Raw genomic sequence first — 16518 nt, 5'->3', positions numbered from 1 at the left:
ACCGAGATATTCGGTTGTTGCAACACAGCACAGACATAAGACTAAGCGGAATAAATAATAAAGTATCGCATAATTGGATGAAATAAATCAATTCAATCTGGATATTGTGCAATAAATAGCATTTAGTGGAGCAATTTCTCTCTCTGTGTGTAGCACAAGCCAGCCACCCCCAAATGCTCTTTTCGTGTTCATATCAAGACTCGAAATACAATAATTAAAAGCAATGAAGAGCTTCGGATACATTCAATGATTAAATATTTATTTGCGGTTACCATAAATAAATTCGCATGGAAAAGCCTCCCTCCGCCAAAACGCTTGCGAGATCTAAACACATGTGTAAATATAGTGTAACGTCTAAATTTATTTCCCTTCAGCCATTCACACGCATCTTAGAATGACGGATGACTTTAGTGCCAAATAAATTCTCGTGTGCTTTAAATAATAGAGGCGTGCTTGAGAAAAAAATCACGCATCGCTGTATTTCACACAAATTAGAAACGCATACTGCAGGCCGGGTTTTCGTTCAACGGATGTTTATTAGCTTGGAATTCAAACTGAAAGCTTTTCCGCCGGGAAATTCGCTCTTGAATCAAATCTCAACCGACAAGTACATCGATTTAATTTCTACATATAGAACTTGATTCAACTCGCAATCGTTCTAGAAAAGCTGAAATCACACGGGAAATACGGAGCAGCAAATGGAACCAATGCATTTTAGTCCAATGTAATTTCACGAAACACTGCGACTGGAAGACCATTTTCATGTCAATGTCGATATCTTTTTTAATGTGAAAAGAAAAAAATTTATGAGAATATGAATAAATCATCCAGGCTCGTCCCTTTCACACGGAATTCTATTAGCTTCATTTAAAAATGTTTTCGACGGAAAAAATTCTCTTTGAAACGCATTTATGACTCTCATATTTGATTGGACATTTTCTTTTGATGCATAAAATATGGACAAAAAAAAAGATTTCGACGAAGAAAAAAAACGCCGTCTGCACGAATTTAACGACCAATTGCCTGCAGCTGAATTTAATTATTTCACAGTCACCAGAAGAAAAAATGGACACTGATGAAAAAGACGCGAAACTCATGGCTGGCAAATGACTCATTGTTCAAATAATTAATACATCTATTCATGCAAATTGAGCTTAAAGTTTTATGCTGCTCGAATATATGGGCGACGAGTGTCATTGGGCGTACAAGTTCTGGTTGCGAATTACATAAATCTGGCATCGTGTGAGAATTTGAGCAACTGAATCAAGCTGTTTTGTGTTCTTGTTCAAAACAGACAAGAAGAGAGCAAATCCATGTAGTACACCACTTTATCTTTATGTGTGCCAGTGGTGAGAGACTGTCTCTGTCTTAGTCATACTAGTATATCCTTTACGCAAGGGACAATGTTTTAATTTTACTTTTTAAAAGGGTACGTATGTCTCATACAAATAAAATACACAACTAATTTTCAACTCTTGAAATCGCTCCCATGCGCAATGCTTGTACCGAATTAGTTGTTCCACACTGGCTTCAGCAGGATTCCAAGAGTAAACTTCCAGATAAAACCATTGCAAAAATTTTCAATATTACGAAAAACATTTTTTTAATAACGATCCACCATTCGGCCGATTTTTGCAAATTCATTAACGACACATTGTTCACCTTCGTTGTGATTCCGGCATGTTTTCTTTGGCATTATGAGTGATTCTGAACGATTCCACGAATTCTTATCGCTTTTTGTTCAATTTTTGCTGCCGACAAATCGTCCGAATTATGAGCGAATGTGTAATAATTTCATAATTTTTTTTCCAGACACCTGCATTTATTTCGACCATTCTGTCTGCGCTCACGTGCTATCGCTCTTTAAAATTCGCGCAACGTTCCGAACAATAAATTCTTTCGGCATGGCTCTTTTTGTTTCCCATAAAAAGCGTTCGTATGAGCAGCGAATATTCAAGACTTTTTATTCTCTGCCGTCGCTGAATGGAAAATATAAATTTCAGAATTTAAAATTCATGCAGGATACATAACGAAAAATTCACAATAAGCATTTTCTCACTATTGTATTTTTGGTTGTTTGGTGTTTTTTTCTCGCCTTCTCTCGCCGCGAAAACTTGTGAGAAATGATGCGAGAAAAAAAATGAGCGTTTACTTATCCATAATCATAATCAAATAATAGCACAGGAAAAAAAACGGAAAATCCATTCAGGAAGTTGGCGAAACACATCACCATTGCGGAATATGAAACCGAAATTTTCGTTCCATCATCATCAACTTCATTGCCTTTGGCTGTCACAACACCATCAAATCAACTCTCAACCCAAAAAAAAAATCTGTTTCATTCTCGTGTGCCGTGACAAATGCCGCTTCTATTCATTCATTTTTCTTCACACTTTTACTTGTTTGGCTCGTCGCATTCTGCAATTGTCAAAAGAACTGGCGAAAAAAAATGGTTCTGCAACAACGGTGAAATAAATCTAAAATGCAAAGGAGGCATGTCATTGTTCTGAATTTCACATTTTATATTTTTCTTCATTGAACTGAAAATGATAGCGAGACTCTTCTATTCGTCAGGATTCGAGTTGGCAAAACGCGTGCCATTTTCTTCATTTTCCACCCACGACTTGAATCCAAATCGAATCGGCTGGGTATGTGATAATAATGCCCGCATGTGTTCTGAAAGTGGATTTTCTATAGAATAGACGATATATTGATTGGGATTTTTCTGTTGTGTAGCTTTGTTTTCAGCATTCCCTTGCACAGATGAAGGAAAAAAATCGATTCAAAGTCGAACATATCATTCGGCCGCAGCAGCGACACTGAAATAAAAAGTATACGTCGAGGTCTTTTCGTCTGTTTTGTTGAAAATTCCGTTCTACTCTGCTTTCACCCTCCTCCATCATGGAAAAAAGTCTAAACAAAAATCACTAAGAAACTCAAAATGTCGCTGCAGCAAAATGAGATTCATGAGAATTATGTGTTTTCCGGTTTTTATCATATTCCTCTGTGTGTGTGTGTGTGTGTGTTTGCATGAGCGTTCGTATAGCAACGGATGCCCCCATCGTATGCAATTTGAATTCTGCATGGAAAATTTACGGAATTTTTTATTTATATTTCAATACAATTTTTTCTCTCCTCTCGCCGCTGTGAATGCCATCAACTGCATGAATTACATGGCAAATCAAATGAATATTCTTGCTAAGCTACACTTCAGTAAATGTCGTTTTCATGAAGCCCGTCCATGAATTCGTATGCGCAATGAACACTAACATTTACGAGAAGGGTGCATTTAAGGGATACTTGCTTTTAAAGAAATGAAAAAAAAGAGAAATACATCGCAAATGAAAATTCATTTGGAGTTGCCGGGCTTTCATGTGTATTTTTCGGCGATAGCTTCTGTTCGTGACACATCTCAAGCGTTTCGATCATTTTTGAGCATGTGCTGAAAATTCATATTTCAAACCAAATTTTTTATCCAATCAAGTATAATAAAGTAAATATTTTAAACTTTCCAATTCGCATTGCGGTCAAGTAGCTAAAACTCGGTTGACCATTTCATTTAAATATTTTATGGAATTGGTGAATTTATTTCGGTTGATAAATCAAATTTGATTCTGATGTTTTCTGGTAACATCCACTGAAATTTAGTGAAGCAAAGTTGTGATAAAGCTGAAGACGAATCGCGATTTTGGGTGAAAGTTTGATTAACTCATATCAAGAGAATCATTTCCGAATAGGCTATCTATACGCCCCTTCCACATTTGTTTGCTTGAATTTTATCTATTATTTAATAATCTCGACAAATATTTCATTAAAATTGCTATCGCAACCGACCTAAAGGTTGGTGTACTTCGGAAATAACTTAATTACATCGCTAAACTGGAGAATGAAACAGAATATAATCGGCAGTACTCGTGAAATCACACTGGATGGCCACCCTTCCTATGGAAAAGTTTTTTGTTTTTTTTTCTTCTGTGCCGAGCGAATGCCGCACCATGGAAAACCAGCCCTACGGTATCAATTGGCGGGAGTGAGTTTTCCGCTGATATTATTAATCGCGCTTGGTTCGAAATAACCGGCATTTTTTCTTTTCATATTTCAATGTGAATGTATGTTCCGGGAACATTGTTCCTTAGCAACGTCACTTGGTGTTATACAAATGAGTTGATTCGGCTGGCTTGATGGAAATACTTGTAATATTTGGGATATTATTGCGTTTAATGATTATAGCAGCATAAATAATAATGGTAATTTCTCTCTTTTTTCGTGCTCAACCATCGATTGCCTCTAATTTATTTCATTATCCCATTGAAAGTTTTGTAAGTCACATCAAGTGTTGTTACAACTATGGAGACAGATCAAGCCGTAAATGGGTAAATGAAATTATCCATTAATTTCTTGGCGCACAAACTGAATTAACTGCTCAGGACTAGCAAATGTTTAGCGTAAGAAAATGAATAATTAATTTCATTCGTGATGATGAAATTTGAACGAGTTACTGCTCGATTATTTGATCTTTTTTCATTTTTGGTTAAATATGCTCGCAAGGTTACAATTTATGTTAACGACTACGTTTTCCTATCGACGAAATTTCCAATGACAAAGACTGAATACAATATGGTTACGCTCAAACTGACTAAGGCTGTCGAATGGACCCGTGAATTCCAATAATACAAAGATCAATCAATGATCAACCGAGCCTGTTTCATTCTACTTGTTACTCAACAAATATCGATATATCTTTTGTAAAAGAAATTTAAAATGACAATACAATTATTACCGAATTTAAAATTGCTTCAAAATAACTTCCATTATTTCCAATTTATGAGTATTTCAAGAAAAATGAAATAAAATGATATTTCAATCAAAGTTTTTCTTAAAATGTGTTGATTTATAGGAAAAAGTCACTACAAAGGTGTGAACATTTTAACAGAGGAAAATAAACCTCGTGTATCAGCGAAAATTGGTTTCGGTAGAATTTTCTTTTCGATTTAGACGAACTGTAAAAGCTTGATCCGGTCAAAGTTAAAATTAAGGAGGCTGGATTCGTTGCCTCAAATTCCACAACAAAAATCGATGTTTCCAAAAGAATTTCGCGTCAGTTAGAAAGATTCAAATTTCATGCAGACGATTTGGAAGTCAGCATTTGAAATCTATTCTCAAGAGCTGTTCAAATTTGAAATTCTAGCTCGAGTAATAATTTTAGTGTGAATTCATGTAGAAAACAAGTGCTTTTCCGTATGTGTGTGTATTATTCTTTTTGATTCCAAAGCCTTGTTAGCAATTCAATTGTTTTTCCAGTAATTCGAATCAACCGTGTTCTTCATTCCGATATAGTATAATACGATGAGTTTCGAGTGGCACCCGTGAATTGTACAATGTAAAACCTAATTTTGTAATTTTGGAACGTTCAAGTATTATTATCCACTTAGACATAGAGCAGCCAAGGATGTTCTTGATCAAAATGTGTAAATTTCGAAATGATTGAAATTAGATATGTTGATTGATATAGTAGTTTATTAGTTGATATTACACACTGTTGTAAAACTGTATTATCCTTTATATTGTGTTTGAATAAATTAAATGGCAACTTGAAATAAATCACCGATGATTTAATATCAACCATCCGGGTCCATTTACATCGAACGGATCATAAACCAGCTGTGGATGACGAAAGTATCAAGTTTTTAATGATTTATCGATAAATTCATTGGAAGTAAATCGTATTATGTTACTTGCCAACTATGCGTCTTTATTCCGCCAGACTGATGATATAATCGCCGGACCAACTGAACCGAATGCATTTAGCAACATGATCGATAAATGCGACTACGTTCGTGAAATGAACACAAGTGTGTTCAGCAATATTGATAAACAAACATGATGTTGCCCAGTCACAATACGCCAACGTCATCATAGTATCAGCCGAAGCAAAAGCATATTTAAGGTGGCAGCAGAGCATTTAGTAAATCAAAAACCATGACACATTAAATATTCCATTATAATTGCAATAAATTTATAATATCCACACCATTTCTGTGCCCAAATATGGGGCGAGTCGACGTATGCAAAATGCGTCGTTTCATAAAGACGTTCTTCATAAAATGGAATTGTTAATGGTGCGGATCGTATGTAAAACATGTGTGCTTCAAAGCGAGGCCACACACACATTATATAAAATACGGAATTATTGATGTGGTCTTTGCATTTAATGTCTTGCACTTGTTGTAATTGCACCCCAAACGGAAGCAACACGCCAAAATCAGTAATAATTCAATATTTGACATTGTGATTTATGATTAAAATGCCCATAATAGTTTGCTCCGGTGTTTTTCCGCAAATCACCGGTGAAGCGGTTAAGAGAGTTCACATCAAGGCAGAAGTTCTAACACACTAATATGCCCAATGAAACAGAAATTTCAGTACAGAACATAAACACTTGCTATGCAAAAATGGGATTTCACCTCAAGACACAATGGTGCCAATGCTCATTGCTCATACGAGTATAGATTCACAAGAGAGATATTTAACTGGAAGCAAAAGTCTTTCAATTTGAAATGAGAATAAAAGAAAGTTTTTTTTTTCTTCTCGAAATGAATAAAACATGTAGATTGAACAATTGCCAGCACGATGTCTTTCTTCTCCATGAAAACCCCAAAACAATAGAGCCCAAGAGAGAGAGAGAGAGAGAGAAATGATTTTGCATTCAGTCGATTGCTGCATAAGCAATTAGCTGTTGAACAGCTTTTTGTGCGTTGTCAATGCCAAATGCTACACAAAAACCATTTGTCGGTGTTCATCGGGTCTTAATAACCGTAAGTGACCAAAGTGCTTATTCATACTTCAGTTGCACACGCCATCGACCGATGTGAATGTACAAGCACATATTAAAAATCGGGATTATTTTTGCATAAGGGAGGCACAACCATTGAATACTGCTTCATATCGGATGAAATTGAAAAAGTATGGCATAAGAGTCTTATACTGACCATTTATGTTGAAAAACCGTACGATGAATACAATGAACGATAAGCGTGCTATCGCTGACTCGTCGTCGTCGTCGTCGTCGTTCGTCGTCGTCCGTCGACATATGAGTTAAACACGATTTGCAGTTATGCAAAAAATGGCTCTATCAGCTGGCGTAGTACACCAATGGTGTATTATCATCATCGCTTGCATGAGGTGCTTAAAATTGGCATAGAGATAGAGTGTCTGTCCGAATGGCCACTCTCAACGGCAGCGTTGTTGTTTTGGAAAATAATCAGCAACTGAGATAAAATCCGGTATATCGTGCGTCCTGACTATGCACTCGCTCTCATGCATGCAGAACATGCAAATATGTGCTTTGAATTAGTGAAAATACTAACAAATTATTATCTGTTTACTACGAAACCCTTGCAACACACCAACAAATATGCACGAATCTACAGCCATATTCAGAGCCGCAGACAAAAGATTCGCCTGTTCTAGGGGAACGCATCCATTTTTCCTAAATAAAAGCAATAGCACGGCTGCTGAACAAGAGAAAAAAAAACAATTTATTGAACACGACAAACATAATCTCAAAAATAACCAACGCATCGTGCTCGGCAGACTTTCAACGATAAAACTCTTTGGAGTTTGTTCAATATGGGAGGATGATATCCACCGGTTACTGTTGTTCAATACTGAGTTTTTGTGTGTGCACTTTAAATGCACCTGGCTACAAGGCTGTCGTTAGCTTAGAATTTGCTATTGTTGAAGAAAAAAGAGCAAATTGCAATCAAGACAATGTGTGTATGCAAACGATGCATACGGCTTCATAAAATTATTGGTCGTGTACGCGCCACAGCAAATGGCTTTGAATGTACAACAACGTGTTTGTTTCCTTTCTATGTCAGAGTTTCAATTTTAATTTCGTTCTATTTCAGTGAAGTGTCTGCTTCTGTTTAGCTTGACATTAAATCATTCGACGCGATCAGGACAAAAAAAAACAGTCCCCTTATGCTGAGGAAACAGCAAAAAAGAAGCAGAAAAAAATTAAACATTTGTGCAGTTGAATCAAATGACTCTAATGAAAGTATTTGTATACCGCGTGTTAAACCATCCATTGGCGCACTTCAAGCGAATGTTGATGTTAGAGCGGCAAACAGAAATTTTTTTTTTGCTTGCGTTGGGTTGTCAAAGGTGAACCATGATACCAAATGCACCACAATATCGAAGCCGGCACACACATACACACACAAAATCTCTTTTCATGCAGCTCACATGCCGGCATTTCCATTAAAGCAAAGGACAAAAAGGTGTAGAGATAAAAGCCGCTTGTAAGAATTTTTAATTATTTCCCGGAGTAAATGTTATTTATGGCCTGAGACGTGGAAAAAAAATGGATTAAACAAACATTTGTAATTAAACTGTACGCGTCGAAAAAAAAGAGAAGGAGATAGAACGCATAATTTGACTCGCTGAGAGGCGGTTCGAATTAAAGTTCCTGTTTGCAATTATGTACCAGCAAGTTAGTTTGGGCAAGCGTTGAAAAAAAGCCACCCGTGTTTTTTTTTCTGCAAGTGACAACAAATCTAATGTACTTTGGATATTTCCACTGTTCCTCAGAGTTCGAATGGCGCGGTCACTCCCAGTCAAATGGTGAGAAGAAAAAAAGAAAAAAAACGCATTAACGTATGGAATAAATCGTGTATACATGTACTGCATTTTGAAATGACCGAAAAACCATGGCAATAAAATGGGAAAATCGTCTGACCTGAGCAGAGATCGAAAAAGAGGATATGCTTGTTGGCTTGTTGCTTGTTTATTGATCGTATGTTTATGGCTGTTACGTGAGAGTAAGAAATATTTCCTTCAGTTTCATTGCTGTAATACGGGGCACATCGAAAGTGATTCAACATTTGCGGAAATATATTCACTCCTTTGGCTCGGGTTCATTTTCAATCCAGAAAGATGAGAAAGGACATCGACCGAATGTGAATCCAATAAATTGACACAGTTTACGAGCAACAGCACCACCAAAAGCCATGGATTCCATCAATCTAGAAATGGGCAACCGCGTACAGCACCTACGCATCGACTACAGAACAATGATACGTCCGCAAACCGCATTTCTATCAAATAAGTAATCGCATTCCCTTGGGATGTTTCGGTGTTTCGCCTGAATTATAAATTGATTACATGTAAAAGAATGTTTTGCCCATTTTCACTGATGTTAGACCATTCGTCGCACACTCGGAAATACACTACACGAACACCCATGATGCTATTAAATATTAATAAAGATTTCGTGTGCATAGATGAATGTTGAGGCGACGTAGTACGATTCGTATTCACCTTACCAGCATTTGCATTCGGGTATTTGCACTCTATTCAATTGAAATCTACTTTTCATAACCAAATTGAATCCTCTTAATTGAAATCGATTCAATTTCTTGGATAGAATTCAGGTGTTTTAAATCCCTTCTGATGGACTGATACAGACTAATGATATTTCAGACAGTACCTCAAGCCAAAGCTCTCGATTCCAACACCCAAGGTGTTGAATTATTCAAAACTGAAATAATATTTCATCCAATCGGCCAATCTTCACTTCAGCAAGTTACCGGAAACGAAGAATAATTGATTGCATTGAAAATGTTTTAACTCAACAAAATCTGTGAAATATAACGCCTTTGAAAAGATTTTACCCTTATTCTTATTTGTTCTAGAAACGCTGGAATATTTACATTCGAAATGCCAAAGCGATAATTTGTTTTCATTTCTCGTGATCAACACTTTTTCCGTTTGTGGAAGGACTCGTGTCGATATATCAACTGTAGATGGTACTACAGTACTTATAAATGTAATGATGAAAGAAAATAACCCGACTAAAAGATTAAATTTCCATACGAAGCAGATAATTCACGCAATTTTTACGGATTCACACCATCGATAAATCCTCCTACTTAATCCATACGGCCACCATAGCTCGTAGTATGTATGAATCGGTAGTTTTTTATTCTGTGGTTGTTTTTTTTCCGCCGCCAGTTCTTATGTCGGTCGTGTTGATACAGTGCCTTAATCCAATTTGCTAACCCTTTGCGCTTTCAGATTAGCTCTTCGAATAGTGTTGTTTATAATAATATTCGCCGAGAAAATAACACCCGTAAATGCGGTTAAGCTCTTTCAAACGAATATTTATCCATTGCAAAGACAGCGAATAATAAAAATGGATTGGCATTTCTTTCGCGTCGATTTCGCTTTTTGTAGCAACAGAAGATGGCTGGCAACCAATCGAATAATCGTATTTGGAGAAGAAGAAAAAAAAAGTCGGTTTCATCTCTAATCCGTTTTCGGAAATGGATTTTAGGTTTTTTTTCCTGCAAATATGACAAGCTTTCAAACTCAATTTCAATTCTCTCAATGAAAAATCAAAATGAATCGGTCTATTATGCTTTTGTCGGTCGCCATAGCGATATTGAAAAGATGTCAAATGAAAAAAATGCGAAAAAATTTGGCAATATCCGAAACGATTGACAATGAAATGGTATGACATAACAATCGGTGCTTTGAAATGAGATGCCATCACCATTGTGGTTGATTGCTCGATACTCATCTTTAAATCACTGGTTACTGCAACAAATAGACGAGAAAGAGAGGAAAAAAACCACTGACATAATACGACAAATAACCGCCAAGTATAAACATTTTGTTGAGTGTCGTTTTCAGTTGCTGTGCTTTGACTCATATGCGTCATTGGCGTTCGTTTCAACACAGACTTTAATCCCGGTGATTTCGTTTTTTTTTCTGCCCTGTCTATAATTTAACTTAACGTAAAAGCGATATGCTCAACAAAATATCGAAGCATTTAGGAGCAATTTTTCAGCCACCGGCGCAATATGCTGTTGCCCATTCCAATAATGCAACGAAGCCATACATACAGTAGGAACATATATCGCTTTTCCACACGTCTTCTACACTAGACGATTTTGAATTTATTTCGATCACTTTTTTCGTTCATTTGTACTTGCGGCGTGTGTGTGTGTGTTTTTTATTCACCGTATTATATGGTTGATGTTTGTAATTTGTTATATTATTTGTTTGACTTCAACAGCAGCAGCAGCCGTATCGTTGAACAATTGAATTGAAATGCTGCATATAGAGAGAGCGAGCGGTGGCGTCTAGCCAGCCATTGTCGTCAATAATATCAACTGAAATTGGCGAAATACATTGTCAGTGGAAAATGCGGAGCCGAAAAAAAAACGAAATAGAACTTGAACAATAAATCCCGTTCGCTTCAGCGTTCGCTTTTTATAGGAAGCCAATTTCTCGTTGAAGAGGAAGTCAAAAAGAAGCATTTTTGCCATTTCGACCACTTCTGCACTACTCGTGAATGCACGTAGCTCATATTTAGTGCGGCGATAAATTTTCAAATACCTCATATTTAGCAATATACCCAAAATGGAAGGCATTGTACGTACTTGATGGCAATGCCATTCATTCCATTCACAGTATGTTAAGTGTGCGTGTGTGTAGGGGGGCTTGATATTTACACTAGTACCAACGGTGAAAAATCCATTGCGAAAAACAGCATAGGGCAAAAACGGTCATAATAATAACCGTTAAACCGTTTTAATTGAGAATAATATATCAACAATTCTTCAGCGTATCGAAATATTTCATGAGTTGCCATTTTGAATTTAGCTTTTTTGTATGGATCGACCTCCATTTGAGACATTTTCAACAATAATTCATTATTTTCAACATAAAAGCGCAGTTTTGCATTCAAATGAGCAGTCAAAAAAAAAATCAATAGATTTTTGCTGGATTTTTTTATTGGTTTCACATCATTGAATGATTTCAACCAATTAGCAAATGAATTGTTACCAAATCGAACGGTCTTTTTACATGCTAAGTGTTCTCAGGTGAGCTATTACATGAATTGAATCCCCAACAAATGACAAGACATTTTATGTTATAGAATGTAATCAAAAAAATTGCATACAATCACCATGTTGAAACGATTGTTCGCAATGAATGAATTGAATGGCAAAGCTCAACTGAAGCACGACAAGAGAATATTTCTATCATCAAAATATACGAGTGTATGTGTGTGCGCCTCCTTCGCAGCGAAGAGCATTTTACCGTACATGTATGTATGAACTCCTGTGTCATCATGCTCATATAAGGTTTGACTGTTGTAGCCAAACAAAGTAAATTCCCCAAATGATTCCGAAATTGGATACTTCTTCATCATCATACATTGGAGGCATTGTGCTGTACTCGAACAATGAGATTTGTCGAGATAGTCGACAATATAATGTAACGTCAAGCCAACGATGAGGGTGAAAATCTGGTATGTGTGCTTATGTATTAAGAATCATTTGTTGCCTTCCGTGTTTCGAACAAATGTGCGTGCAGAGAGATAGTCCTTATGGACACAGCACATCAGAATTACGACAAGACTCATCATGTCGTAAGATCAAGCTGAAAATATCATTTGTTCATTCATTCATTTGGGTGGTATCAGTATGCGAGAGAGGGAGGGAGAGAGAGAGTAATGGCTGGAGCGCACAAATGATGATGATGATGATGATGATGCGAATGAGAGATTATTTTAAGATGCAATATCATACTAAAAATGCGATTATTTAATATTATGTTAATCTCCTTTTTGTTAACAGACGTCAAGCGGCTCCGCATCAAACATCTTTCATACCTTGACGTGACGCAAATCGCCACCATCACTGTTTCGATACGCATTCTCATACTCATTTGCCATTTTCATTATACATCTTCCGTAAATGGAGCACCGAAGACAAGGAAAAAAATTAATGCTAATGAGGTTACATCATTGATATTTATTTAATTTATTTTAAGTGCTTTCAAGTTCGCAATTTCAGCATTCAGTTACACATCATGCTGCCGAAAATGGCTTCGGAAATCGAGACCATCGTTTCGAGTGGGAAATGTATATCCAATTCAGAACATCGAAAGATGATACATGCAAAGTCTATGCTTTGCAGACGATGAATGGAAGCCATCGATATATCATATATGGGTAAAATTGATATTTTTCCGACGTGTAGAAAAATATGCTGCAGCATTAAATTAGAAATTGTATCCTAATTTTTCTCATATGAAGGGTGTATTTTCCACGGCAAACTCTTCTAGTCAAAATATAATGATGTCAAAAGCAACAATAACAAAGCCAAAGTAATGATAATAACAGGATTTGCTTGGATTTTGTTGTATTGAGTGCACGTAAAAGAAGAACAAACTTTCCATATATGAGGAAAACAAGTGAAAAGTATGTGTAAATTTAACACATCTGACAGGCTTTAACAGGGAATTCTGAACGAATCGATTTAAATGAACAAATTTCAAGTCATTTAAACTTTATTTAGAGTCACATGAAATCCCATTTTCACTCTAAACGGCTAAAAATATCATCTGAAACCGTTTTGAAAATGCACCAGCAAGCACATTCTGCACAGCCGAATAATTGCATGGAATCTAATTTTTCCAATCGTTGCTGCATAATGCATACTTGTTTAAGAAACCATCAGTTGTGCCGGTTCGGTTAATGCGTTTCGCAAAACCAGTTGAAGAAATTGAATTTATTTAGTTTGGTTGGTATTGGTGGAATATTTTGCGATTTATTTAAAGATCAGAAGAGGCGGTTTAATGTATGCACCGCTGTAAAATTCAATTTTATGTAAGAAACATCAACGCCTATTCGTAGGTGAACGGCTAATTTATCGCTTTTGATATGCATACGCTCGGTGTTTTTTCGGAAAACAAATGCAGATTTCAGGCCAGGCCAGGCATGGCAGAGCGAGAACTCACTCACACCAAAGTTTTCAATAAATTCAACCGCATTCAGCGGCAATTACATTTTACAGAAACCGCATGACACGAGATTTATGTTAACATTGTAAAGTAGGCCCTTTCGGCGTTTTCGAATTGTTTTGTTGTGAAATTTACGTCACATCGTATTTTCGGCATATTTTATGATTTATGGGCGATGGTCGATTGCGTTGAATGTCACTTGCTGATGTTTCTTCGTCTGGTATTTTGCCATTAAGGAGTGGTGCAGCTGAAATAACAGGTTGATGTGAAATCGGCAATCTAACAGGTCAAACCGTATGAATGCCTTAAAAAACAATAAATGTTTAAGAAAACGAAAAAAAGGTGCATTTTATGCTCTGCAAACAAAAGGGATTTGATTTGTTTTTGCTTATAAATCCTTTTTTTCATGATGTTTTATTAACCCATAAAAAATACACATTCTGAATTTTAGATCTTCATGGCAGATTTAATCTGAAATGTTATTTCAATGTGTTTGCCACATCTCCCCAATTTCTTGTTGTCAATCAATCACACGATTAATGTGGAGGAAAACATCGAGTGGAACTTTGGAGTAAAAAAAATCAACATAAAAAATGTTCAGGGTTTTTCCGCAACACATTTCTGGTGTGTATTGTTTGTGAGGGGAGAACTAAATAAACACATTTTCCGAGTCATTTGTTGCCAATCAAAATGAATAAAAATCACTTACATTTTACAATGGACCGCAAAAACCGATTTGCCATCAAAAAATGAGTTTTTGAAAAAGCAAAGCAAAGCAATTTCCGAGATATGAAAAAATGTGATGCGATACAAATCAAACAACATGTACTGTACAGTGTACACGGTGCACACTCACACACAAGTCACAAGTGTTTCAACCAGCCGCTGAATTTCCGAATCTAGGGATAGAATAATTCTGCACCAAATTCATCATGATTGGAATTTCCAGTGATGTTTTATTTTTGCTATGCATCACAATAGTCATAGATTTTAGCAATGGATAGATAACCATCGATTTTGCCATAGATAACAAAGGCCATGAATATTTTCATCATTTTCGATCGAATTAATGTGACCACATAGCTAAATAATGCAATTTACAAGCATCAAAACAACGAAATGAACCCAGGCAAATATGTGGAAAACATGTCGAATTCGATTGATGGTCGTGCGTTTTGATGAGTGTGTGTGTGTGTGTGCAGGGCAACGTAGTGCCCATGTGTTGCATTAAATATGTATGCTTTTCCATTCGGTGGTTGGTGTCATCAATTTTCGAATGTGAGCCCAAGAAATTGCTATGCATTGCATAAATTTCAAACGAGTGTAAACTGAATTTATGCTTGAAACGAATGTATGGGGCCACCTTTGTTTATATCGAATCCAATATCGCATAAAATGTGTAAATTTACGGATGGGTTTCGGACCAAAAACACTCTCTCGAATATGTAATATCGATAGTAAATGCAATTTTCAGCAATTTTGTTCCATCAAACATCAAAGATGCGCTCAACATTCTCTCCGGTTATTGCAGACGTGTTTTGAGGTTTTAACGCTGCCGTTTGTTTACAAACGATCTTCCGAAAATGATTTTGGAGTTGTGTGTTTGTGTGTGTGAGCGGTGACGTCCACACGGAATGGGTTTTATCTCGCTGGCCCAATATTTTGCAGGCCCCGAATGGCCAATTGGATCGCATCTAGTTTCGCATTTTCTAAATTATTCATACATTTTTATTCGCAAACCATAAGCATTTCGAAATAGGAATGGAACATGAGCCGGATTCAACGTTGTCTACGTCTCGAGCGCGTGGTTGTAAACATACTTGTTTTTGCTGCTCACATCCATTTATGGTCATTCATTCACACACATTACATTTTATAGTGTAGATTTGTCTGCGTCATTTTTTTGTTGTTGTTGCTGCAGACAACCATAATTTTTATTTTTGCTGTCATTCCTCTCCACAAAAACACAGAATGCAATTGTGTTTTTGCGATACACACCACTATATATGCACACTGTTGCTGGCAGTGGAATTTAAGTTGAATCATGCGTGTGCGTTTCAATAAATAATCTTTATTCAAATTCACACTTTGATTTCATAGATTCATCCACGATAAAATCATTGCGGCTACAATGCTTTACACCAAAATCCTAGCCAAAAACCTTTCTATTCGTCGTTTTATTTGGAATACAAATTTGCATTTTTGAATATACACACGTTTTTTTTTGTTTCATATTATTTTATGGATAGTAAAGAGGTGGCAAGTACTTACCCAAAATGTGCGGATGATACAATTGGAAATGATGCTCGTGGCTGAATAAATCTCGGTGGCGTTGACCTTAAATCGTTGAGCATTAAATCCAGATCGGTTGCCAACGAGTTCAACAACTGCAAACAACAGAGAGAAAAAAAACATGAAATATTCTTAAATAAATTACTTTCAATTCAGTTGAAACATTTGCGTTTCTTCTTCTTTCGGAGTTTATCAAAATGAATACACAATTCACGAAGTTTATGTTCGAAAAGGATCACAAAACGAATACCAAAATATGAAGTAAAACTTCGAAAGGTATAAATTCTGAAATTAATCATGTCATTTGCATTCAGGCCGGTTCAGGTTCTGGTTGGTAGTGCTAGTGTTGTCTTTTTTTTATGACTTTCACAGTTTAACGGACACAATATGCACAAATATTATGACTAA

At 36.3% G+C, this 16518-nt stretch overlaps 1 protein-coding gene across 9 annotated transcripts in view; it reads right to left on the bottom strand.

The window, feature by feature from the left end:
* Positions 1-16518, bottom strand: part of LOC129570964 (protein sprint) — a 145324-nt gene that overhangs the window by 87725 nt on the left and 41081 nt on the right. For 8 of the 9 annotated variants that reach the window (XM_055450988.1, XM_055451425.1, XM_055451363.1 and 5 more), the window contains one exon: positions 16090-16205. In XM_055450988.1, coding sequence (XP_055306963.1) covers positions 16090-16205 — 116 coding nt within the window. Of the gene's footprint in view, positions 1-6989; positions 7106-16089; positions 16206-16518 lie in introns of those variants that run through there. The other variant, XM_055451485.1, reaches the window with a different exon arrangement.

The sequence above is a fragment of the Sitodiplosis mosellana genome, unplaced genomic scaffold (assembly GCF_009176505.1).
Source record: "Sitodiplosis mosellana isolate CC-2019 unplaced genomic scaffold, AAFC_SMos_1.0 Smas_scaffold_1, whole genome shotgun sequence".
NCBI lineage: Eukaryota > Metazoa > Arthropoda > Insecta > Diptera > Cecidomyiidae > Sitodiplosis > Sitodiplosis mosellana.
The sequence above is the reverse complement of the archived record's forward strand: the minus strand, read 5'-3'. Positions and strand labels throughout refer to the sequence as shown.